Source organism: Cnephaeus nilssonii, assembly GCF_951640355.1.
Source record: "Cnephaeus nilssonii genome assembly, chromosome: 2".
Lineage (NCBI taxonomy): Eukaryota > Metazoa > Chordata > Mammalia > Chiroptera > Vespertilionidae > Cnephaeus > Cnephaeus nilssonii.
Window position 1 is genome coordinate 44,577,202 of NC_137073.1, and position 25,485 is coordinate 44,602,686.

At 39.1% G+C, this 25,485-nt stretch overlaps 1 protein-coding gene across 1 annotated transcript in view; it reads right to left on the minus strand.

The window, feature by feature from the left end:
• HSD17B4 (hydroxysteroid 17-beta dehydrogenase 4) overlaps positions 1–25,485 on the minus strand; it is an 80,128-nt gene that overhangs the window by 40,434 nt on the left and 14,209 nt on the right. The window contains exons 7-13 of the mRNA XM_079760069.1: positions 23,832–23,916; positions 22,460–22,647; positions 13,603–13,694; positions 9,505–9,529; positions 7,628–7,756; positions 3,411–3,517; positions 1,798–2,034 (exon numbers count right to left, since the gene is read on the minus strand). Of these exons, the coding sequence (XP_079616195.1) occupies positions 1,798–2,034; positions 3,411–3,517; positions 7,628–7,756; positions 9,505–9,529; positions 13,603–13,694; positions 22,460–22,647; positions 23,832–23,916 (863 nt within the window). The remainder of the gene's footprint in view (positions 1–1,797; positions 2,035–3,410; positions 3,518–7,627; positions 7,757–9,504; positions 9,530–13,602; positions 13,695–22,459; positions 22,648–23,831; positions 23,917–25,485) is intronic.

The following is a 25,485-nucleotide window of genomic DNA, read 5'->3' on the forward strand; positions in this document are numbered from 1 at the left end:
TGGGTTCTCCAATCAAGGAGTTGCAGAAATGGTCTCATAGCTCTATGATTCAACAATTATCACTAGGCTCATTCTAAACCTTACTCCAAGAAATAAAATAAACCCCACCTCAAAAGCTTTCTCACAGTTGTTCACTCCTTCCTTCTTGAAACAATTTATTCACTTTGTTTTCCAAATACCATATTCTCTTGATATTCCTCATAACTCATACCTTACCAGCCATTCCTTTGCAGTCTCTCTCACTAATTTCTCATCTTTTCAACCACTAAACACTGCAGGGTCCCTAAACTCAAGATCTTCTCTAAATATACTCACACATGAGGTAATTTCATGTCTTCAAATATCACTTAAATGCTACAAACCCCAATTATACCTTACCCCCAAACTCTAGATTCATATGTTCAACTGTCCACTTTTTAACTCCACCTGTTTGTATGATAGGCATCTCAAATCTGTTGGAAAACAACTAATTATCTCCACCTTAAAGTAACTACATATATCTATTTTATTAGAAACAGTAATGTCATATATTATTAATATACATATTAAATATTCATATATATAAAAGGCTAATATGCAAAGTGTCCCTGCAGGAGTTTGACAGGGAGACCAGGAGTTCAACAGGGAGATCAGTTCTATCGCTCGCTATGACGTGCGCTGACCACCAGAGGGCAGCGTGGAATAAAGGAGGCCCTGGCTGGCAGCTGGCAGCCAGGGAAGGGAAGTCCCAGCCAAAAGCCGAAAGGAAGGTCCCCATTGGCCCTGATTGCCAGTCAGGTCTAGGTACCCTACCCATGCATGAATTTCGTGCACCAGCCTCTAGTGTTGTATATAATTAATTATAAATAATATATTGTTATGTATGCAGGGTGGGGCAAAAGCAGGTGTACAGTTGTAAATGAAATAGTTTATTCTGATATTGTTATTTACTAATTATTGTATTATTTTTCATATGAACAACTGTACACCTACTTTTGCACCACCCTGTATATATCATCCCAGTTGTCCAGACTATAAACCTTTATCCTTGTCTTCTTTTTTCCCCCCTTTTATCCAGCCTTTTGCTTGAATTATTATAGTAGGCTCCTAACTGGTTTCCATGCTTCCATGCTTGGCTCCCATATAACTTACTCTTCACACAGTAGCAAAAATGAGCCTGTGAGTGAACACAGCCAGCTTATATCACCCCTCAGTTCGAAGTGCTACTGATGTCCCTACTCATTACTCAGAGTATAAACTGAAATCCTTACAATGACTACAAGGCTCTCTTCTCCCACCACTGCCCCTTCTCATTCTACAGTGATACTGGCCCCCTTGCTCACTCTAAAACTATACTGACCCTTTTGCTGTTCCAAAAACAAGCCAAGTATGCACCTGCCTCAAGGCCTTTTACATTTGTTTTTTCTGGTTCAAATACTCTTCCACAGGATAATTAATTGCCTGGCTTGCTCCTTCCCCAATATCATCAGGTAATGATGATCATATCCACTTTACAGATAAGAAAACAAGCTTAGAGAAGTAATTTACCCTTGGTCAGACAGCAAGTAAATAGTACAGAGAGAATTAATAACATTATGTCAAGGTTATGGGACTGAACATGATTGCTTCTTCTTTTTGTGTTGCCTTTTCAACTAACCCTTTTCTCTGTTATTCTTAAAAAGGAATATCAAAGGATATGCTAACTTTTTATTCCTGAATCAACCATTATAAACTGTTTTACTAATAAGATGTGATACTTATCAACCATATTTAAAGAAACAGAAAAAAAGCAACATAAAGGTTTCTTATTATGCATACCTTTGCTAAGTCAATTGAAAGCCCAGGAATCTCTAATAATTCTCCACCCATTATAGATTTCTGAGCTATAACAACTCCAAAGGTAGGCAAACAGGAGAAGTCAGAATGTCCTTCATAAATAAACTTCAGATCCTTTGGTTGCTTGACCGATGCTCCCACTCCAAGAGCATACATAATAGTTTCCAGTTCCGTGTAAGCAGCCGAAAATGAAGCAAGTTTGTGGCCAACAGCTTCACCCTAGGGGGCAATAGTAGGAAATGATTTTTGTACTCATTGTTAAAACTCCAATTTTTCAGAACTACTCATTGCTTATGGTACATACCTACTTTTGTTTTTGAAAAGATGTGATTAAAATATTATTTTAGTGAATTTAATGGAGTATTATATGATTTCATTATATTTGATTTTTTAAAATAGAAACCAATTAGATAACGTGTGGAAATGACTGCATTTATAGGTAATTACTTTTTTTATTGCTTGCTAACAGGTAGTATGTCTCATTTTAAACTTTCCTGGGTCTTTGAAGCTGGAAAGCCCTGTTAACTCAGCAACTATTAGCTACCCAAAAATAAAAATTTAAATTAAAAAAACCACATATTTATTGTAAGTAGGAATAGTGAATTGCCCTATAATATTTATTATATAAAAATTCACCATAAACAGATGAGCAAAACACTGCTTAATGCTTGTAAATCAGAATGCCTTACAATGGCTTTACATAAAATGAGATTTTACCTGAAGTTCCTTCCTAGGAATGTACCTTATCTAAATGGATGTTGTATTTTTCTATTTAGTGATGATATGCCTATCTAATATGTAAAGCATATATGAGATTATAAAAGAATGATGCCCAACTTTCAATCACTCATTCTAAAGCAGGAGTCGCCAAACAATGCTAAGAGCTAAAAATGGTTTTTACATTTTTAAGTAGTTAAAAAAAAGAAAATCAAGAAGAAGTGTGTCAGAAATAGTATCTGGTCCAGGAAGTCTAAAATATTTATTATCTTGCCCTTTACCAAAGAAGTTTGCCAACTCCTATCCTGAAGTAAAATCACACTCATTCTCAGGGTTAAAATTAGATGGTTAATTTTATCACTATGTCTGTCCTGAGTCACAAAATACCAAAATCACATGTGTCAAACTATTTACTTCTTACTATTTATGCACAAGTTTTTTTTTTTTAAAGGATAAGTACAAGAGATTATAAATCTGCCAACTTCACAGGCTATAATCACAATTCTATTAGAATTTCTGACATACATTCTATCAATGCTTTCCCTTATAAGAAATGACTCAGAAGAGGCACTATATAAATTAGCCTTTTCTAATAAGTTAGAAAAATAGTGACTAACGTAGGATTATCAATGCTTCTGGGGGGAAAAAAAGACACCTAATTATACTGAAGAAGAGAAAGTATGGGTTACATTTACTATTTTAGCCTTGTGTTCAAATTTTATAAATATTTAGTAAATATTTTATGAAAAGTTTTGTGGTCACTTATCTTTCCTATTAAACAACAGATTAATAGCTTGGAAAATAATGTTTTGTATGAAACAAAAGAAAAAAGGGCAGGAAAAGGTCTCCCAAGAAGGCACAGCTTTCTCCCTACTTACAGATCCTGATGTGGCTTTTGATGATGCCGCATGGCTGGTATGATTTGCTGAAACTCCTCCATCTGAATCTATTTTACTTAGAACTTCGATCATATTGCCAGTTGATTCTAAAAAATAACAACAACAATAATAATGCCTTTGTTAAAGATGTGACTAAAGAAAGCTACAATGTGCTACATCAGCAACTTTCAAACTTTTTCATCTCATGGCACACAAAATCTCATTACTAAAATTCCGCGGCACACCAGAAATATATTTTTTGTCAATCTAACAAAAAATGGGTATAATTTTGATTCATTCACATCGAATGGCTATTGTTGTGCTGGTGGTTGTTATTTTTTTTGAAAGTCTAAGGGAAAAGAGGTCAATGTTTTAAAAATCCTTGAGGAACACCAGTGTGCCTGCTGTGGCACACTGGTTGAAAACCACTGTGCTAGATAATTTTTCTATAGCATTCAGCAAGCCTGCTGCAGACTCTAGATTGGCACTCATGAACTGAATGTGTAATGTCAGGCTATTATGCGAAAAAGTTGTGAAAGACTTTGAAATAGACTACAGGTAACTGGGTGGTTTCAACTGAAAACAAGACACTGTCCAACATGCTCTTCACAGGTTATGAGAGAAACCATCATTCTGATCAGTGACTCCAGACAGGTTTTGGAAACTGCTGTTCTAGGGTCTAAAGGTTAATGAAGAATCATGGAGCAACCACATATGCCATATAATTCCAAAGGCTCTGGGACCTTTCTAACAAACCTTAGAGTTATGGGCCTCCTTCTAAACTCAGAGAAAAACAAAAACCAAACTACACAACGTGAGAGGACCGGGGACATCTGCCCCTCCTGGTGATACTAATGGAGAGGATTTTTCCTACTAGTTCTATCCTTTCCTCCCTAGTCAGACTGCTGCCTAGAGGGGGGCTATTTAACTGAAAGTCACCTTAATGCAGGCTGGAAGTACCACACTCAGAGTAAGACAACCTGAGTTAACTTTTGGCTCAAACACTGAGAAAGCTTGGAATATATATTTAGTTTTTCTGGGATTTAGTTCTTCATCTATAAAATGAGAAGTGGTATAGGTAGGTGCTCTAGATCAGCGGTCGCCAAACATTCAGACCTCATGGGCCATCAGTGGTCCACAGACCACCGGTTGGCAATCACTGTTCTAGACAGTCTCAATTCTATTGAAAATGTGAAATATTTTCTTCTACTTGTACTTCAAATACAAGACATAGTTATATATATATATCTAATATGCAAAGTGCCCTCAGGAGTTCAACCAGGAGACCGGGAAGTTTGATTGCTTGCTATGACGTGTGCTGACCACTATGGGGTGGTGCAGAATGAAGGAAGGCCCCAGCCAGCAGCCAGAAGGCCCCGATTGGCCCTGATCACTGGCCAGGCCTAGGAACCCTACCAATGCACGAATTTCATGCACCAGGCCTCTAGTCTATAATAACATAATTCACTTAGCCTTTTCTTTATATTAGTCCAATACTTTTAAGTCAATAAAGTGGAACTTTGACATCAGAGAAATATATACTTCTTCCTTTTTAATATACTTCTTCCTTTTTCCTTCATTCATTTTCACTGATAGGCAACTGCTATTGATAGACTAAATTTATCTCAAATATCAAAATACAGAATATATCAAATGCTACCATTAATGACATAACAATTATGCGATCATCTGATTGAGGGAAAGCACAATAAAATTTCAGTGTATTTACCTGCAGGCAGCAAAATGTTATTAAGGGGGAAAAAATCAAACTAGTCATTTTTCTGATATATTATTCTATCAAACATTAAATATAAAATTACTAAGAGGGGAAAAAAGCGTTCTTTGTAAAATAACCCTAATTCATGATCTTTCCCAAAATGGTCCTTTAAATTTTATATATTATATGCACATGTGAGTTATAGTAGAAAAAATGTGACTTTTATTGGTTATCTACTTCTGTGGCATATCATAGATGATTCAATAATTCAAGGTAACAAGTATTACTAAACCCTTTCTATGACTTCTGTGCTATGCTAACACCAACTACTAAAGAATTACATACAAGATATAGTCTCTGCTTTTAAAGAAACTTACTATGCAATTAAGAAACCACACTAATTATGAAACAAGAGCAGTGAGAAGCAGTAACAATTAGATGCTCTAGTTGTATAGGTGCACTAGTTAATAATGCAGATTTTTTTCAATAGATGGAGTTACACATATGTTGATTTGATATGATTTGATATGTATGCTGTTTTGTTGTATTGATAGCAAGTTCAAAACTTCATATGTCAAATTTGCTGAAGGTGCCGAAACCGGTTTGGCTCAGTGGATAGAGCGTCGGTCTGCAGACTGAAAGGTCCCAGGTTCGATTCCGGTCAAGGGCATGTACATTGGTTGCGGGCACATCCCCGGTGGGGGGTGTGCAGGAGGCAGCTGGTCGATGTTTCTCTCTCATCGATGTTTCTAACTCTCTATCCCTCTCTCTTCCTCTCTGTAAAAAATCAATAAAATATATTTTAAAAAATTTGCTGAAGGTGTTAACATCATAGATATTTTTACACTTAAAAATGTCGAATTTCGTGTAAAAAAAATAGTATTTGCAGGAACTTTTAATTCATTACTTTATTTTGAAGAAAAGTGCTGCTGAACGTTATTGTATACTTTGGGAAGCTTTTATGGTGAACATGCTCCATCTCAAGATACTTGTGAATGCTGGTTTAAATGCTTTAAAAGTGATGATTTCAATGTGAAAGACAAAGAACGTCCCAGTCAACCGAAAAAGTTTGAAGACCAACAATTACAAGCATTATTGGATGAAGATGTGTGTCAAACTCAAAATCAACTTGCAGAAAGATTAACGTTGCTCAGCAAACAATTTCCGATCATTTACAAGCAATGGAAATGATTTTAAAGGAAGGAAAATGGGTGCCACATCAACTGAACGAAAGACAAACAGAAAACCGCAAAGTCATCAGTAAAATGTTGCTTCAATGGCATGAAAGAAAGTCTTTTTTCATCAAATTATTACTAGTGATGAAAAGTGGGTTGATCCAGGTCAACCATTAACATTGACTGCAAGGCCAAATCGCTTCAGAAAGAAGACAATGCTCTGAGTTTGGTGGTATCAGAAAGGTGTGGTGTATTATGAGCTTCTAAAACCAGGTGAAACCATTAATACCGATCGCTACCAACAACAAATAATCAATTTGAATCATGCTTTGATCGTGAAATGATCAAAATGGGCCAGAAGACATGGCAAAATAATTTTGCTTCATCACACACTTTAAAACCAGTTAAAAACATGTTAAAAGATCTTGCCTGGGAAGTATTAACCCACCGCTGTATTCACCAGACCTTGTTCCTTCAGATTACCATTTGTTCCAATCGATGGCACACTCACTTTCTGAGCAGCACTTCAAAACATACGAAGAAGTGGAAAATGGGGTCTCTGAATGGTTTGCCTCAAAACAAGAAAAGTTCTATTGGGACAGTATCCACAAATTACCTGAAAGATGGGGGAAATGTGTAGCTAGCAATGGACATTATTTTGAATAAAGCACTTTTTATGTTTCTCTTGAAATTATTGTGTTTTCTTTGATTACAAAATCTGCATTATTAATTGGTACACCTTAACAATTCAGCTACAAGAGAGATCAGAGTAGACCAGAATATCTGGGGAGGTTTTGTTGAACATCTAGGGCTTTAGTTTTTCTAAAGAAGTCCTAATAAAAGGAAGAGGCATTTTAGAAAGACAGAGAAACAGTGGCAAAGACAAAGTGCTAGAACAGCAAATCTATGCACCAAACAGAACAGAGCTAACCCTAAATAAAATAGGCTTAAATAAACCTTTTTTATATAATGAAAAATCAGGTCAGGTAAGGAGCAAATGGTTAGATAATGAAGACTGTGAAACTAACCATCAGATGAGTAGATGCATTAAGCACAAATGGATAACTTACCTCATACAAATGGATAACCTTACCTCATACACCAAAAAAAGGGGGGAGACTATAAAAAAAAAACCTGAAAAACTGACAGTGAGAGTGACATACATATCTTAAATTTGAAGAGTTCTAATACATACTAGAGTAAAAAATGTACTCTAAATGATTTATGTGTCTAAGTCATCACAGTTAAAATAGAAAGCAATTCCATAAAAAGAATAAATTGCCTCTGGTTCCCCAGCCAGGACTGGACTGAGTGGGACTCTTTACCTTCAATTCTCTGGGGCTTGATGGCATTTTCAAAGTCACAGATCTTTCTCCAGTTAGCCTTCACTGCCTCAGGAGTCATTGGCTGATTCCTCTGTCTTACAATAGCTCCAAGGCTCCGCTCCCAGCGCACTGTTTATAGAAACAAAAATAAGATACTGAACACATAGTTTAAGTAAAATTCATAAGAGTCCCTTGAATTTTTTTAACTTTAAAAAAAAGGAAATTCAGCCGAAACCGGTTTGGCTCAGTGGATAGAGCGTCAGCCTGCGGACTGAAAGGTCCCGGGTTCGATTCCGGTCAAGGGCATGTACCTTGGTTGCGGGCACATCCCCAGTGGGGGGTGTGCAAGAGGCAGCTGATCGATGTTTCTCTCTCATCGATGTTTCTAACTCTCTATCTCTCTCCCTTTCTCTCTGTAAAAAATCAATAAAATATTTTTAAAAAAAGGAAATTCAGAAAAAGGATTCTAACTTCTAAAGAGTTCTCCTACATGCCTTAAAGTTGATTTTTCTAAAATAACAAATCCATTAAGATAATGTCTATTTTTTAAGAAAATATTTGAAACTGAAGGGAAAAACTTTTCTTCTTACTATACCAAACACTACTAAAAGCAGAATGAAATGCTGAATCAGAAAGAGTTAAATACATATTATCATGCCAAAAAACTCACTTCATGACCACAGATCATTCAGGGAATATTCTTCAAGATAACAGAACTGAGTTTTGTTGGATAGTACACCAAGGACTAGTAGATAAAAAAAGTCCAGACAGCCAAATACTATATCAAAATAATTCTCCCTTTTCCTCCCTTTGTTCTTCCTCCTTTTCCACAGGAAGTCAACTAGCATTCACAGATTCACAAAAATCGTTACTACTGCGTAAGTTCCATGAGAATTAACATTGTTTTCTTTTCAAAAGACAGGGATAAATAACCACTAGTAACTTATTTAAACATAATGGTCAGATTCAGATGAATATTAAACTGAAGATCTATGTGGAGGAACGACAGAAATGACTGCTTCCAGAGCTTTCCTATTAATAAAGTCTCAGATACAGCTCTTATTGCAACAATCGATCTTCCTTTTTAAAATTTATGTCATAAGACACTTAATTGAGTAATATAATTTACTTAAATAACTGGAGAGAAGAGATGGAAATACTGATAATCTACAATGCTCTCCAGTAATGGTAACCTTTTAAATAATTCAATTAATTTTTATACCAATAGCCAACTGAAAACATAAATTGGGATACAGGAATTTTTACAATTTTTTTAAATTGCCTTAGAAAAGCAATAATCCATGCTGGAGCTCACAAGGTTTAAGAGAGGGTTGAAGCCAAATGAATTTATTAGTGGGCTGAAGGGAAATAATTTCCACAGATCAGTTGCAATTTCTGTCCCACAAAACTGTCCATGTGACTGTCTCTTGATGTCTCATGCTCCAAGGAAAAAAAGAACTAAATGAGAGAACTGGAGAACTTGCCTGCTGTGGCTCTTCCCATCTTTTAAAAACCAGCTCCCCCTCCCTCCCACTCTCCTGCTGAAACAGTAAGAACAAGCACTTGGCATGTGAGAGATGTGGGAGGACATCAATATAGAGATTGTGCTGTCTGAAGGAAAAGCCAGTTCTGAATAAGAAGAGGCAAATCCTCAATAAGGACTGCCAACAAGAAGAAAATAAAACAGATTCTTGAAAATGCTACAAGTCCGCAGGACAACTTCCAGATTTTAGAATACCTGGTGGTATAACTATGTTTGAGGTTGAGTGTGTGTGCACTAGATCCAATGGTTAGGCATTTGACAAGATCTTTATCCAGCTCTAATTAGATATGCAGGTTAAAAGATATGGAAATAATGTATAGCAAAAGAGACTTACATTTTCCAATCCATCCTGCTCCAACCTACCAAGAAGAGGGAAAAAAGTTATACCATCTAATGTGCAATCACTAATAATAAAAATTTTAAAATGTAAAAAATAGGCAACTATCTTACTAAGAATATTAGAATACTAGATGACAAAGGATAAAAACAATACAGCTCTACAAATATCACTGGCCCTCGTGACTGCACTGTTCATGTTATCGCAGTAGAAATATAAAGCAGCACAATGCAGTAGAAATCATGTAGTAGAAACAAGACTCTGATGTCAGAAACCAAGGTTTAATACCAGTTCTTCTTACTGACTAGTTATGTGACCCTGGTCAAATTATTTGACTTCCCTAAAGCCAAGTTTCCACTTAGGTAAAATAAGAATAATAATACACTCTTCGTGAGGTTATCATGAAGGTTAAAAATATAAATTATAAAATTGCCTAACACATCACAGACTTGAAATACATGTCCCTCTAGAAAAACTTAGTGGATAAAAATATTAAAAGCAAAGAAAAATAAAACCAGGATCTGAGTTAATGAACTAAGTGTAGTCATTTTAATAAAACATCTTTATGTAAAGGTAAAGTAAATGACCAAATATATTAACTGCCACACATAAGATAAATTTTTTTCTAGAGGACATTCAAAGATATTGTCAAAAGAAAATGTTGGACGTAAAGAAAACCTGTTTGCCATGTCTTCAAATATCACTCAGTGTGCCAGAACTCATCACCAGAATTCCACACACGTGTGGAAAGAAGAAAACTTACCAGAAGACAGTACACATCTTAGTGGCTATAGGCTCAAAGGTGTGACTTTTGTTTTCCATCTTTCTCAAAGGTCTGACTTTTTAATTACCCTTTGCCTTTATATTAACACTAGAGGCCCGATGCACGAAGATTTGTGCAAGAATGGGCCTTCCTTCCCCTGGCTGCCGGCACCGCCTTCACTCCAGCATGGAGCCGCCTTTCTGCCTTCCCACGCTGCCCAGAGGCCCAGAGCAGCTGAATATGCAAATGAACCCACCATCTTTGTTGAGTTAATTTGCATACTCACTCCTGATTGGCTGGTGGGCATCACAAAGGTACAGTCAATTTGCATGTTACTCTTTTATTAGTGTAGATGATCATGCTTTTTATAATAGACCAATCAGTCCTGATGCTGTCAAAGTAGATAAATCAGCAGTGGTTTTGACAATAGTCAAAAGAGATACCATTTTTTATCATATTTTGGAAGTGAAGCAACAAACTACAAGCTCCTCTCAGGTGCTAGAAACAACAGCTTCAACTGAGCTAAAGGAATTGTACCTGCCATCCCAGTTATCTATTAGGACTTTGCAAATAAAGTGGCAATTTACTTTCAAGGTGTAAGCAGGATATCACACACACATATACCTTACTTTATTTTTTTTTTTACCCTTCCTCCCCATACCTTACTTTATTTTATCAATCATACATACCAAATGTTCCTCACTAAAAATGTACACAATATCATAAAAGAAAACACATAAAATTTCATCTACCCAGGATCCTAACTGTGTATATTTATGTGTGTAAAATGCATATCTAAAAAAGACTACTAGTATAAAATGTACATCTAATAAAAGACTGGAAGAGAATACATAAGAATATTAATAGTAGTTATCTCTAAACAGTAGTAATGAGTAATGTGGGTGATTTTTTTCTTCTAAATATTTTCCTGTATATTTGAAGTTGTCTACAAAAAGCACATATTATTTTTGTTCCCAGAAATTAAATAATTGTAAAAGGTAAAAAGATTTTTTTAAATTCCCTAATAAGATAAACAACAAAAAAAAAAACAGGCAGACAAAATTTTGAGCTTGATGTTATTAAATTTTCCTCCTCTGTAAATTTAGCGTGGTAAAGTTCTTTCCCCCTCTAATTGTCCACAATTCACAACCAATGATTGTGATTAAGAAAATAGAGGCACATATCTCCACTTAAACATGTATACACTGCTTTTATTTACTTATCAGCTTTTTATTCAAATGAATCAGGCTAAAATACTGTTCACTTCAAACTGAGTCGTTATTTTGCTACTAAGAAACATTTTTGAATATCATTGTATTCCTCATACAACAGGTTCATTATTACTAGAGAAGGAGGGAGGGTCATAAAATATATCAACAGTTCATGCTAGAAAGGTAAAAAGAGATCAAACTCAAATGAGAAAAAAATGCATAAAGTGGCATAAAGAGATCTAAATGGACTTTGACTATGGGTCTCAATGGATGGTGAAATTATATGTGTGTGTTTTAATTTTACAATAAACATTTAAAGCTTTGCAACAAGGAAACAGGGAAGAGTTTATTTTTAAAGTTAAGATAAATAGTAAGTTGTGTTTAATGATCCATCACACCCAGACTAAATTCCTGCTATACTGATATATTTAAACTAGAGGCCTGGTGCACGAAATTTGGGCACGGGGGTGTGAGTCCCTCAGCCCAGCCTGCACCCTCTCCAATCTGGGACCCCTCGAGGGATGTCCGACTGCCCTTTTAGGCCCGACCTACCGGGATCGGGCCTAAAAAGGCAGTTGGACATCCCTCTCACAATCCAGGACTGCTGACACCCAACTGCTCGCCTGCCTGCCTTCTTGATTGCCCCTAACCGTTTCTGCCTGCCAACCTGATCACTCCCTAACCACTCCCCTGCCAGCCTGATTGATGCCTAACTGCTCCCCTGCAGGCCTGGTCACCCCTAACTGCCCTCCCCTGCAGGCCTGGTCCCCCCCAACTGCTCTCCCCTGCAGGCCTGGGTCCCCCCCAACTGCCCTTCCCTGCAGGCCCGGTCGCCTCCAACTTCCCTCCCTTGCAGTCCTGGTCCCTCCCAACTGCCCTCCCCTGCTGGCCTGATTGCCCACAACTGTCCTCTCTTGCAGGCCCGATCCCTCCCAACTGCCCTCCCCTGCAGACCATCTTGTGGTAGCCATCTTGTGTCCACAGGGGGGCAGCCATCTTTGACCACATGGGGGCAGCCATTTTGTCTGTTGGAGTGATGGTCAATTTGCATATTACTCTTTTATTAGATAGGACAGAGGCCTGGTGCACGGGTGGGGGCCAGCTGGTTTGCCCTGAAGGGTGTCCTGGATCAGGGTGGGGGTTCTCCTGGGGTGTGGGGCAGCCTGGGCGAGGGGCCTGTGGTGGTTTGCAGGCCAGCTATGCCCCCCGGCGACCCAAGTGGAGGCCCTGGTATCTGGGATTTATTTATCTTCTATAATTGAAACTTTGTAGCCTTGAGCGGAGGCCAAGGCAGGCCAGGGCTGTGGAAGCTTGGCTTCCTCCATCGCCAGGGGCAACTCAAGGCTCCTGCTCTCTCCAGCTCCATGGCTGCTGCCATTTTTGTTGGGATTTATTTATCTTCTATCATTGAAACTTTGTAGCCTTAAGTGGAGGCCTGGGCCGGCCAGGGTGTATGGAAAGCTTGGCTTCCTCCATTGCCAGGGAAACCTAAGCCTCCTGCTCCCTCCATGGCCGCAGCCATTTTGGTTGGGTTAATTTGCATACTCGCTCCTGATTGGCTGGTGGGCGTGGCTTGTGGGTATAGCAGAGTGGTGGTTAATTTGCATATTACTCTTTTATTAGATAGGATTGGGGGGTGACTGCTATGTACTATGTACTAGGGTCTATACTAAGAGTTTAAAAGTATGATTTCTGGTTCCACAAAAAAACTAAACTTCAGGGAGGTTAATTTTTACAAAATTCCAGAAAGCTAGCAACTGCCAAAATACAAACTAAAAATCTGACCTGGCTGACTCTAAGCCCTAAGCTCATTCTTCCACTTTACCACTGAACTTCTCAAACTCAATGATACTTTCTATATTTGACTATACACCCCAAACCAGCCCATTTTCATTTAGTAAGAATATCAGAAATGAAGAACAAAGTAAAAAGAGAATTTATGAAGTTCCAGTTACTTTCTCAAAAAGTTCTTTAATTATAAAATGACCATAAGATTTTTTTTAAATCAACTGATGCTGAGTTTTAAAAATGTGAGCAACTGGAAAATACTAATTTTTAAATCATTTTTTATATCTAATTACACAATATTGCTTTGAAAGAAAGCAGGAAGGTACAGAATACCTCAAACAAGCCACCATTTTCCTCACAACTCTCATGGCACAGCCAAAGGACCAGGGGTGCCACGTAATCTGGCTTCAGTGCTTCCACAATATCTGAAATAAATACCCCCCAAAAAAAGTTTATAAACAAGGATATGTACACATTTAAGCAATCATTTTACTTTCTGAAAATTTCTTACTTTTAAAATGATAGGCAATTCAGAGACAATTCAAATAACAAGAACAAATTTAGATGTACATAACTAGACTAACACTCAAGGCTTTTCAAAGAACTTTTTCCATCCCAATGGAGATATTCTTAAAGTTCTCTCAAGCTTTGAATATTAAATACATCAGACATACCTTTTCCAAGATGGATAACACACTATTCAGGAGAAGTCAGTTAGAGCTGCCTAGGCAAACACTGGTGAGCAGAGCTATGTATGACATAAGGAACTTAGCTACCCTTCGTTCCCAAAACTATTTTTCTCTCCCAGCCATTTAACCAGAAGCTAGAAAACTAAAAAAAAAAAACAAAAACAACAACAAAAAAAAAAACAGCCTGCCTTGACAATTGTAATGTCAGTGAGATAATGATGTGAGATGAATCTTGCAACCATGTAAGATAATGATGTGAAATGAACCTTGCAACTGCATAAGATGATGATGTGAAATGAACCTTGCAACCATTACTGATGAGTAACAAAGTGTAAGAAATATTTTCCCATTGCATCCTTTCTGTGAGCAATGTAACCAAGCAGAAAGGTACCACACAAGGAGTACGAAGATCTGGATTTTACTGCTAGCCCTGCCAAGCAGGCAATTTAGGACTGTGAACACATCACTCAACTTCCCTGGACATGTCTTCTCAATAAGATGGTAAGTAAAATGCTTTCCCTGCCTATTCCATCAAGTTGTTCCAAGGCTCAAATGAGATATAATTTGTTAATATACTTTATAGTGTTTCAAGAATAAGCAACACAAACTGATGAACAAAAACAGATCCAGAGATAGAGAAACATCAATCACATTGTCAAATCTCAGAGGGAAGGTAGGGGAGAGTGAGGGTAAGGGGGAGAGATCAACCAAAGGACTTGTATCCATGCATATAGGCCTAACCAATGGACACAGACAACAGGGGAGTGAGGGCATGAGTAGGGGGGATGGGAGGGGCTAATGGGGGCATGAGGACACGTATGTAATAACTTAAACAATAAAGAAATTTTTTAAGAAGAATAAAATAATTGCATATTTTAATTGTGAAATTATGAAATACTAGAGGCCCGGTGCACGAAATTCGTGCACGGAGGGAGGTTGTCCCTCAGCCCAGCCTGTACCCTCTCCAATATGGGACCCCTCAAGGGATGTCCGACTGCCCGTTTAGGCCCGATCCGGGATCGGGCCTAAACGGGCAGTCGGACATCCCTCTCACAATCCAGGACTGCTGGCTCCCAACTGCTTGCCTGCCTGCCTTCCTGATCACCCCGTAACCACTCTGCTGCCAGCCTGTTTGCCCCCACCTTTCCCTCCTCTGCCGGCCTGGTCACCCCTAACTGCCCTCTCCTGCAGAGTTGATCACCTCCAACTGCCCTCCCTTGCAGGCCTGGTCCTTCTCAACTGCCCTCCATTGCAGGCCAGGTGCCTCCCAACTGCCCTCTCCTGCTGGCCATCTTGTGGTGGCCATCCTGTGTCCACATGGGGGCAGGATCTTTGACCACATGGGGGCAGCTATATTGTGTGTTGCAGTGATGAGCAATCTGCATATTACTCTTTTATTAGATAGGATAGAGGCCTGGTGCACGGGTGGGGGCCAGCTGGTTTGCCCTGAAGGGTGTCCTGGATCAGGTGGGGGTTCCCTTGGGGCATGGGGCGGCCTGAGCGAGGGGCCTGTGGTGGTTTGCAGGCTGGCCACGCCCCCTGGTAACCCAAGCGGAGGCCCTGGTATCTGGAATTTATTCTCCTTCTACAACTGAAACTTTGTAGCCTGGAGCGGAGCCCAGCCTGGGGCTCCCTCCAAGGCCGGCAGCCATTTCTGTTGGGGTTATAATTGAAACTTTGTTGCCTTAAGCGGGTGGGCCCGGCCAGGGTGTGCGGAAAGCTTTGCTTCCCCTGTTGCCGGCGGCAACCCTGGCCTGCTCTCTCAAGCTCCATTCTGCCGCCATTTGTTTGAATTTGTTTACCTTCTATAATTGAAACTTTGTAGCTTGAGTGGAGGCTTAGGCCTGGCAAGGGCAGGCGGAAAGCTTGGCTTCCTCTGTTACCTAGGAAACCTTTCTCTCTGTGGCTGTAGCCATCTTGGTTTGGGTTAATTTGCATACTCGCTCTGATTGGATGCTGGGCGTGGCTTGTGGGTGTGTCAGAGGTATGGTCAATTTGCATATTTGTCTATTATTAGGTAGGATAATTTTATATTAATATGCTAAAGTAACAAAGATGACATTTACAGTCCCTATAAATTAAAGAGCAGATCCAAAAACTTTTCATTTCATAGCCTCTAAAAGTTCTCAAGTACATAAAAAATCCAGTTGTACACTGTTCTCCACTCTCTGTTATAAGCACGAGGAGAAAACCAAAGGGAGAATCCAACTTTCTTAAATGACATGACAAAACAAATTCTTAACCTTTTGCACTCAGATGTCGAGTGTGACTCGACACGGTTAGCATTAGAATAAAGGAATCGAGAAAAAAGCAAGTGAGTGCAAAGGGTTAACCTATACAGATGTTTGAGTTGACTAACTTTATAGTATTGAATGCAACAATTAATACATCTATGAAATCCAACTCACCATCTATTATCTTAGGTGATAAAAAAGGAGAAAAGAACATGTCACATAGGAAGAATACTCTGACTTTCATTTTATTTCACATATTGTCACTAATAATGTAAGTAAATATTCTTGCTTTCCAGTACTTAAAATACATTCCAAACTCCAACATTAGCTAGCATCTTAAGCCCAATTTTATGAACAAAAAACAGGATGAAGGAGGTAAGTGAAATTCCTGAGAATATCACAATGAGATACAATTTTATACTCACTAGATTGACACATACAAACAATGCCAAGTTTTGGGAAGGACCAGGCATAGAAAAGGGTTAACTCAGCAGGCCAGGTTGCTTAAACTTTGCACAATCCTAAGAAAGGTCTGTCTTCAGGACTGGAGCTTGGCCAGCTCCTGAGGGGTGAGCTCTGAGCTTTGGAACATGCGGCCTAGTAGGAGTGTTTCTGTATGCCTGAGTCCCTGGGCCATGCTGAACCAGTTTGGTCAGATGGTTTGTGCTAAGGATGTGACTTACAGAGGAGTCTTTTTGCTCTGAGGGGTTGGAGTCTGAGTGGCTGAGGTAAATCACACAGGAGCTGCTTGCTTACATGACTGACTTCCAATAAAAAACCTAGACACCAAGGCTCAGGAGGGCTTCCCTGGCTGGCAACATTTTACAGCATCCATCCTGGTTTCTCATGAATTTCACCCTGTATGCCTTTCCCCCTAGTTCCGTGGTTGGCAAACTGTGGCTCACGAGCCACATGCGGCTCTTTGGCCCCTTGAGTGTGGCTCTTCCACAAAATACCACGGCCTGGGTGAGTCTATTTTGAAGAAGTGGCGTTAGAAGAAGTTTTAAAAATTTGGCTCTCAAAAGAAATTTCAATCATTGTACTGTTGATATTTGGCTCTGTTGACTAATGAGTTTGCCGACCACTGCCCTAGTTGATCTTAACTTATATATTTCACTATAAAAAATCACAACCATGAGCATAACAGCTCTGCTGAGTTCAGTGAATTCTTCTAGAGAATTATGGAGCCTAGGGTGATACTGGAAAACCCCAACCCAACCATAGGTCAGTGAGAACTCTGTAACCACTGATGAATGTTACATTGGCTTAACCCATTTGAAAATTACTTAGCATTATGTAAAGTTTAGCATTAGTATATTCCATAATTCAGCCATTTTACTTCTAAGTACACAACCTAGAAATATCCTTGCTGTGTAACTCTGGATACATGAACAAGAATGGAAACTGGAAACAAACCCAGATGTCTACTAATAAGAATTAGATAAGTTCACATAATGGACTATTACAGAACTATTATAAAAATGAGTGAACTACAGCTATAAATAATATAAATTAATCTTAGAAATATAACATTGTGCAAAAAAACCAGAGCAATCCCCACAAAACACAGTATATTACAATTTTATGAATATCAAAACAAGCAAATAAAATAAAGAGTTTTTAGCCATGTACTTATTATTTTTTAAATTTAATTAATATTTAAATGGTTTAGTATTTTTTAAGGAAAAATGGTACAGAAATGAAAGCCAATCATTTTCTTTCAGTGATTACAACTTGGGGAAGCAAGAGGGTTGGGATGAAAGAATAACAAAGATAGATTTAAGTTATTGGTAATGCCCCGATTTGGAGGTTGCATGACAGCTAGTCTTCAAAATGGCCCCAGTGATTCCCCATCTTCTCTTATTCACCCCTTTTTGTAGTCCCTTCCCACAATGTACCAGGATTGCTCTCTATGACCACTAGAATTTGGACACTTCAGAAATGAAAAGATACTGCAACTTCTGTCTGCTGCCTGTTTCTCTTTTTTAAATTATTAGCTCTGGGGGAAGTCAGCTGCAGTCCTATGGAAAAAAAACAGATTATGAGAAGCGGAGGTCTCCACACACAGCAAGGAGGGAATGGAGGCCTCCTGCTAACTGTCATGTGCATGTATGAGCTTGGAAGTGGATCCTCTGACCCAGACATGATTTCAAATGACCAGAGTCCCAGAAACTATCTTCATTAAATCTCATTACAGAAAACATCTTCATTAAACCCCAAAACTTCCCAGTCAAGCCACTGAAAACTCCTGATCCCAGAAACTGTGTGAGATAATAACTGTTTGTTGTTTTAGTCCACTAAAGTTTAGAATAATTTATCACAGAACAGTAAATAACTAATATAACTTGGGAAGTTGGTTCATGGCTATTCATTCTAGGATTATGTTTTATTTCATGTAAGAAACATATAAGTTACATACATTTCTTTCCATTTATCAAATATATTTTAAATAGAAAAAAGAAACTGCAAATGTCTCCACACATTACTCATAACATCTTGTTTTTTAACAAATAATTCTTATAATAGCCTGTAAGTGGATATTTCAGAGGAAGAGAAGAAATATCTGTGCAAAATTAATTTTCAGCTTTTTCTAAACTATTAAAAAAAGGTAATAAAAACAAAAATAGGGTTGCAAGATAATGACACAGAAAGATCCTAAATCACTTCCTCCCACTAATACACCAAATATACCCTACATACAGAGAAATTTCTCCTGAAGAGAAACTTGAGGCTGACTGAGCAGCTTCTGCAAAACAAATGACATAGGGACCAAGAGAGAGAAGGGTGGGCGATATGGAGATATGGTAATGAGGGGACCCATCTCCAACACAGTGGCCTGCATTTGGAATATCACTGAGGGGCCCGCATGCAGACCACCTGCCCTGGGGCACAGTGAGAAAACAGCAGTCTAAAGGGCACCTAGCCTATATGTGAGGAAATCCATTTACAAACCCTAGAGTGCCTGCCACATGGGTGGAGAACTGCTGGAACTCTCTCCAGGATCAGAGGTAGCAAAAAGCATCATTTTTATGTTACCCCCTCCACCTTAATAGCAGAGGTTGGAGCACAGTGCAGGCACTCTAGCTGGCCTGCCACAGCCATTCCATTTCCCTGAGTCCCTGGCTCACACCAGCACCAACCATCCCCCAAAGGTGGCTCCAGTGAAGAGTGTCCCAGGACCCGCCCCCCCACAACCTGCATGCAATCCAACTGCCCTGCCAGGGTAGATCTGGTGAGTATACCCTAGGTTACCCCCAGCCCATGCCTCCTCCATATCTAGCTGTCCCACCAGACAGCACCAGAAGTACACAACCCAGCTCCAGCCATTCTGCCAAGACAACCAAAACACAGTGCCCCCCAGGACCTCCAGGCCCACACCAACTGCAGCTCCAGCCATCCCACCAAGGCAGCCCCAGCATGGCAGTACCCTAGGACACCCCAACCCACACCTGCTCCAGCTCCAGCCATTCCACCAAAATGGCCTTGACAGAGTGCATCCTGGGACTCCCCAGAACTACGCCCATTCCAGTTCTAGCCAGCCTGCCAAAACCACCTGGCACACACAATCAATACATTCCTATGCAAGACTGCTCCTTCAAGACTGGAAGAAGTAGCGGTGTTGCCTAATTCATAGAAACAAATACAGAAAGTCAAACAAAATGGGGAGATATAGAAATACACTCTAAAACAAAAGAACAAAATAAAACTGAAACACTAATTAAACAAACATACGTAATTTACCTAATAAAAAGTTCAAAGTAATAGTCATAAAGATACTCACTGTACTCAGGAGAAGAATGAAAGAACACAGGGAAAACTTCAACAAAGGAAAAAAACACACACAAGAAAAAAGCAATCAGAGATGAAGAATGTAACTGAAATAAAAAATAAACTAGAGGGAATTAACAGCAGATTGGTTGATACGAAGAACAGATCAGCAATCTGAAAGACATAACAGCGGAAATCATTCCATCAGAGCAGCAAAAAGAAGAAAAAAAGTTAATAAAGATAGTTTAAGGGACCTCCAGAACAACATCAAGCATACTAACACTCACATTATAGGAATCCCAGAAGTGGGCAAGAGAAAGAAAGGGGTAGAAAACTCATTTGAAGAGTCCTTGAAAACTTCCCTAATCTGGAGAAGAAAACAGACATCCAGGTTCAGGAGCACAGAGAGTCCTAAGCAACATGAACCTAATGAAATCTATTCCAAGACATCCTATCTAATAAAAGAGTAATATGCAAATTAACCATCACTCCGCTACACCCACCACCCACACCCACCAGCCAATCAGAGCGAGTATGCAAATTAACCCCAACCAAGAGAGCAGGAGGGAGGCTTGGGTTTCCCTGGCAATGGAGGAAGTCAAGCTTTTCACACACCCTGGCCGGCTGAGGCCTTCACTCAAGGGTACAAAGTTTCAATTATAGAAGGTAAATAAATTCCAACAGAAATGGCGGCAGCCACTGAGCTGGAAGAGCAGGAGGCTAGGGTTGCCCCAGGCGATGGAGGAAGCCAAGCTTCTGCAGCCCTGGCCGGCTCAGGCCTTCACTCCAGGCTACAAAGTTTCAATTATAGAAGATACATAAATTCCAACAGAAATGGCTGCCGCCACGGAGCGAGCAGGAGGCTTGGCTCCGCTCCAGGCTACAAAGTTTCAATTGTAGAAGATAAATAAATTCCAGATACCAGGGCCTCCACTTGGGTCTCCAGGGGGCGTGGCTGGCCTGCAAACCACCACAGGCCCCTCGCCCAGGCCGCCTCACGCTCCAGGGGAACCCCCACCCTGATCCGGGACACCCTTCAGGGCAAACCAGCTGGCCCCCACCCATGCACCAGGCCTCTATCCTATCTAATCCTATCTAATAAAAGAATAATATGCAGATTGACCATCACTCCAACACACAAGATGGCTGCCCCCATATGGTCAAAGATCCTGCCCCCATGTGGACACAAGATGGCCACCACAAGATGGCCAGCAGGGGAGGGCAGTTGGGAGGGACCAGGCCTGCAAGGGAGGGTAGTTGGGGGTGATAAACCCTGCAAGGGAGGGCAGTTAGGGGTGACCAGGCCAGCAGAGGAGGGAAGTTGGGGGCAAACAGGCTGGCAGGGGAGCAGTTAGGCATCAATCAGGCTGGCAGGTGAGTGGTTAGGTGGTGATCAGGCTGGCAGGCAGAAGCAGTTAGGGGCAATCAGGAAGGCAGGCAGGTGAGCAGTTGGGAGTCAGCAGTCCTGGATTGTGAGAGGGATGTCCGACTGCCCGGTGGGATCGGGCCTAAACGGGCAGTCGGACATCCCTCGAGGGGTCCCAGATTGGAGAGGGTGCAGTCTGGGCTGAGGGACACCCCCTCCCCGTGCACAAATTTTGTGCACTGGGCCTCTAGTTTATAATAAAGATGGTAAAAGTTAAAAGAGAGAGAGAGAGAATTTTAGAGGTAGCAAGAGAAAACTGACTTGTCACATTCAAGGGAAACCCCCTAAGACTACCAGATCATTTTTCAGTAGAAACTCTACAGGCCAGAAGGGATATATTTAAAATGATGACAAGGAAAAACTTACATGCCAGAATATGCTATGGGGCAAGGTTACCAATCAGAATTGAAGGAGAGTTTCCCAGAGAAGCTAAAACTACAGAAGTTCATCACCACTAAACCAATAAGGAAGCACTGTCCTTAAACGACATATCAGATGGCCTTAATAGATATTACAGAACCTTTTATCCAAATACTGCAGAATACAGTCTTTTCAAATGCAAATGGAACATTCTCCAGGATACGTCACATTTGGCCACAAAACAAGTCTTAATAGATTAAAGAATATTGAAATCATATCAAGTGCCTTTTCTGACAACAGCATGAAACTAGAACTCAATTACAAGAAAAATCTAGAAAAAATACAAACACATGGAGACTAAACAACATGCTACTAAACAACCAATGGTTCAACAGTCTATTAATTATTTTTTAATTATTATTATAAAACAGTAAGAATGCTATTACCACATTCTTTAAAAAATATATTTATGTATATGTACCTATGCAGAGAAAAAGAATGAAAGTGTATCTCAGTGTGGTAGAATTATGGCTCATTTTTTAATCTTTCCCTTGTGCTTTTCTAAAATTTTTATAATGAACACATATTATACATAATGCTATTTTAAACTGTAGGAAAATAATTTTTTAACTATTCAGAAAATTAAATACTTTTGCAAAGCTCACTTCACACAGATTTGTGGGTAACAGTACTGAAAAATCAAAGCTACTTACCTTCAGGCAAGACAGTCTTGGTCAACCGTGATCCAGCAACAGGGGCAATGGTATTACAATGAATGTTGTTTTTCTGGCCTTCAATTGCAAGAGTATTTGCAAGGCCCAGAAGACCCAGCTTTGCAGCACTATAATTTGCCTGGCCAAAGTTGCCATATATTCCTGAAGCCGATGAAGTCATAATTATCCTAAAAGGAAAATCAGTCCCCCAATATCATATTTGCTATGATTTGATAATGCTGCAACTGTACGTCTTTTGTTCTTTTCAGTACTATTACACCTGTCAAAAACAACTCTGTATATTGCCATTATATTCTTACAGTCATGATTCATATATCTAAAATAATATTAATAATAAAATTAATCTCGGCTCTGAACAGGTTGGTTAGAGCACCATACTAATATGCTAAGGTTGCCCCAGTCAGGGCACATATAAGAAACAACCAATGAATGCATAAATAAGTCAACAGCAAAACAATGTTTCTTTCTCTCTCTCTCTCTCTCTCTCTCTCTCTCTCTCTCTCTCTTCCTCTTACTCTCTCTCTTCTTCCTTCCTTCCCTCTCACTCTCTAAAATCAATAAATAAAAATTAAAAATAAATGATAATAATAATAAACAAGTAATCTCTCAAACTTCAACTATAAGATTTAACTGTTTTAAAAAGGATTCCTGTTTAGAACCAAATAAATTCAAGTATAAGAATGTTCATTCATTATCTATTGAAAACAACAATAAATATTTATAAATATAAAATAAACTGACAATACATATGTTAAATTTTTAGTAAGAAATATTAGATAAAGCAGTTCTAGTTCTTCAATCCTCACCATTTTGACCCTCTCCCTTTCTGGATAACATTAAATACCTCATATAAAACAATGCCATCTTATCATCTCATCCAATCTGACATATTTACTAGCTCTACCACATTCTGAGAACTCACAGAGATGCAACTATGAGAGTTCTATACAGTTCCTAAACAGTTTATAAAGACTATCTCATGTGTCACAAATACCAACTAACAGGAAACAGCCACTCAGCTCTCCTGAATTAGTCACTGGATACACAAAATGACATTTTGGTTAGAGAATAAAGTACAGCTAAGTCCTCCATGTTTACACGGCTAAAATATCAGCACAGGAGAAAAATCATTAATAATGAAAAGTAGGAGGTGAAAAAAATACATAAAGCTGTCCAGCTCAGCTAATCTATAACTAAATGACCAATTTAATGAGAGGTTATGTGCCAAAACTATACCTAAAAAGCCCACACATATATGATGTTTTCCTCAATATCAAAGCAGTTATCATTCCCTCTACACAAGAACCCACACACATTTCTAATCCCCCTGGAAAGCCATATGCAACTCTACCTTCCAAATTTCTGTTTCTTCATGTGATCCCATGCTGCCCGGGTCACTTGGAATGAGCCCCGCAAATGAACTTTATGGATGGTATCTAAAACAAGAAATTATTTTTATTATATGTTTTGTCAAAAATTCCAATAGACATGTCAACATAAGCAATGATTTACTTATAAACAGACGTTCATTATAAACCTAGGATTCAAAATCAACTAAGTAAATATTTTTGCCTTTGTTCCAATTAGGAAAAACCAATCATACCTGTTTTGCCTATCATTTATGATAAAATTATTGAAACCCTGTACATAACTAAATACAATGACATCTTTTTTTCCCAGGGGTAAGCGAGAACACAGTCCTCCACTACCACAAATTATGCAGTCGAATTTCCCACATTTAGGGAAATCGCAGGGGTCAGCATATCCAGAGTGCAATGGATAAGCCTCCCCGGGGGAAAAGCACCTTTGTGATCACGGTATTTCCCATGACAGGTAAGTATGGTATAATGGCATCTTCAATTTATGCCTACTTTATATTAAAAAAATCACTAATTTTACATATATAGTTGGGACTCGACACCAACATTAGTTAAAGCATAATCACAAACCACACAGTTCATCATCAAGAAATGTTTACAAAATGCTCAGTATATCCCTATTTTTCCCAGGGTTTATAAATGAGTTAGAGAGAATTGGGAGTTTGGGGGGTAGAAAATGAGAGAAGCAGGGAGGGTGGAGGAAGTAAGAAAGAATGCTAATCTAATGAATAGACAACCTGGAGAATGATTCAGATAGACAAAAACCTGTAGATTTAATTTTTTAACTCAATTTATTTAGATTTAATTTGATATCTTAATTATTAAGTTTTTAACCATTCTTATTTATTTTTGTTTCAATCTGGGGTCTCATCAAATGTTTTCATGTATATGTTAGAAGAATAATGTAAGAGTGAAAAAAGAAACTTAAAGGGGGTAGGGAGGTACTAGTTAGGGGTGGTGAGCTGAGGATGAAACCAGAGGAGGAAACATCCCAGTCCAACTAGAGCTGAAAAGGAAGTGCCAACATAAACCCCCTTTGCCAACAGATCTTATCTTAGCTCACTTTTTACTCCAATTCCTACAAGGGAAGAGGAAACCAAAAGACCTTCTTAAGTCTAAGTCACAAAGATATTTTGCTTCTTCCAACAGAACTTGTGGCCATATTCCTCAGGAGCACACACTATAAACGATGAGAGAATTCACCTCGGTTATCATGCCTGCCACTGTCCCAGCCACCATTGCTTGTTTTAGTTCTGATGGCCAATGAAAGCAAGGGCAAAGAAGAGCGAACAGAAAAAACACTTTTTCATAACTGTGATCTGTTCATTATCTAAACTCAATCTTTCCAATGTGGCATTCCTAATGGAAAATTGTCCTACTTATTAGAAGCTTCAAAATTACATCTAGGTTTTCCCACCCATTACTAAGATTTCCATCATTTTCAGTGCCCCAGGCTCCCTTCCATATTCTGCTCTTGCTCTTGAAATAAGGATCACACAGCCAGAGAAGCATGCTGCAGGTTGTTAGAAAGAGTTAATACTGCTAGGAAATGCTGACAATCTCCCAAGGGAAAAACAAATCGAAAGGCACAAAATCCTTTGGAATAACTTGACGACTGATTTAAAT